Here is a 1051-nt window from a genome sequence, read left to right as displayed (position 1 = left end):
AAAAACCGCAAAAAAACGTCAAATTCCCCCCCTGCAAGCCCCTGACCCGCGGTGTATGTACACCGCCCGAGGCGTTCGTCGCTATACGGTTCTGCCCGTTCAGAGGATACCGAAAAGGAAAGCTGAAATAAATGTTAATTTAATTCATTTTATTTACTTTTCATGCATCGTGAGTCAATAAAGCAATGCATTTCCCGCCTATGCATGCACAGCAGCTGCAGCGGCCGCCGACGCCCGGGTATTGAACAAGCGAAACAGAGAGGAAGCTAGGGTCTTTGTTTGCGTTTCTTCTGCATTTTCTTATTCTTTAATTCATTTTTCTTGTTTGTATTAACTTATATTCTCCGTATTCCGCCTTTGTGTGCCCTGAAACGGGGCGGTTTCCCTCACGCATCCTGAGGTGTACGTACACCGCAGCTGCAGCAGGAGCTGCTGTTGTCGCCTATGCAAGATGAAGCCTCCACTCTTTCCAAACAAAGGCGGGGGTAACAGCTCTTCTCACGGGCTCGACCCCCCACCAAACTCTTCTGAAATGCCAGCGTCAGTGTTGGAGCCGCTGCAGCCTGGGGCATCGAGCAACAGCAGCAGCAGCAGCAGCAGCAGCAGCAGCAGCAGCAGCAGCAATAATAATAATAATAATAATACTAACAATCCTTTCGAAGACTACGGCGATGCACAGGACCACCCCTGCGTGGAGAATGCTTCAGCCGGTTCTTTAACTGCTTTTGCTGCAGCAGCAGACAGCAGGGGGGCCCCCCGTGGGGGTGTGGGGGCCCCCGTTGCTGCTGCAGCTTCTGTGCTGTACCCTGAAGGTTTACCTAAATTTTTAGGATTGTTGCAACCTACAATAACATTTGGTGTTGGCCGCTTAACTCTAAGCAGAGGCATGGATTTCATCGCTTATTTTGTTGCTGTTTCCACTCTTTTTTCTTTTTTTTGTTTTGTTTTTACTGTACACTGGATGCAGCGTATTTGTATTCCTTTGGTTAAATACTGGAGCAGCAATCATACACTCGCACTCGGTATCTTTATGTCGCTTCTAGGTGAGTAG

General features: G+C 48.5%; 1 protein-coding gene across 1 annotated transcript in view; it reads left to right on the top strand.

Annotated features, from left to right (window-relative positions):
* Positions 1–532: 532 nt before the first annotated feature.
* The window catches only part of EMH_0038210 (uncharacterized protein), a gene marked incomplete at both ends in the record, with an annotated part of 3613 nt that continues 3094 nt past the window's right edge, over positions 533–1051 (top strand). Inside the window, one exon of the mRNA XM_013495252.1 lies at positions 533–758. Within this exon, the coding sequence (XP_013350706.1) occupies positions 533–758 (226 nt within the window). The remainder of the gene's footprint in view (positions 759–1051) is intronic.

Source organism: Eimeria mitis, genomic scaffold, assembly GCF_000499745.2.
Source record: "Eimeria mitis Houghton genomic scaffold, Emh_scaff1496, whole genome shotgun sequence".
Classification (NCBI taxonomy): domain Eukaryota; phylum Apicomplexa; class Conoidasida; order Eucoccidiorida; family Eimeriidae; genus Eimeria; species Eimeria mitis.
This window is presented reverse-complemented; position numbering and strand designations above follow the sequence as displayed.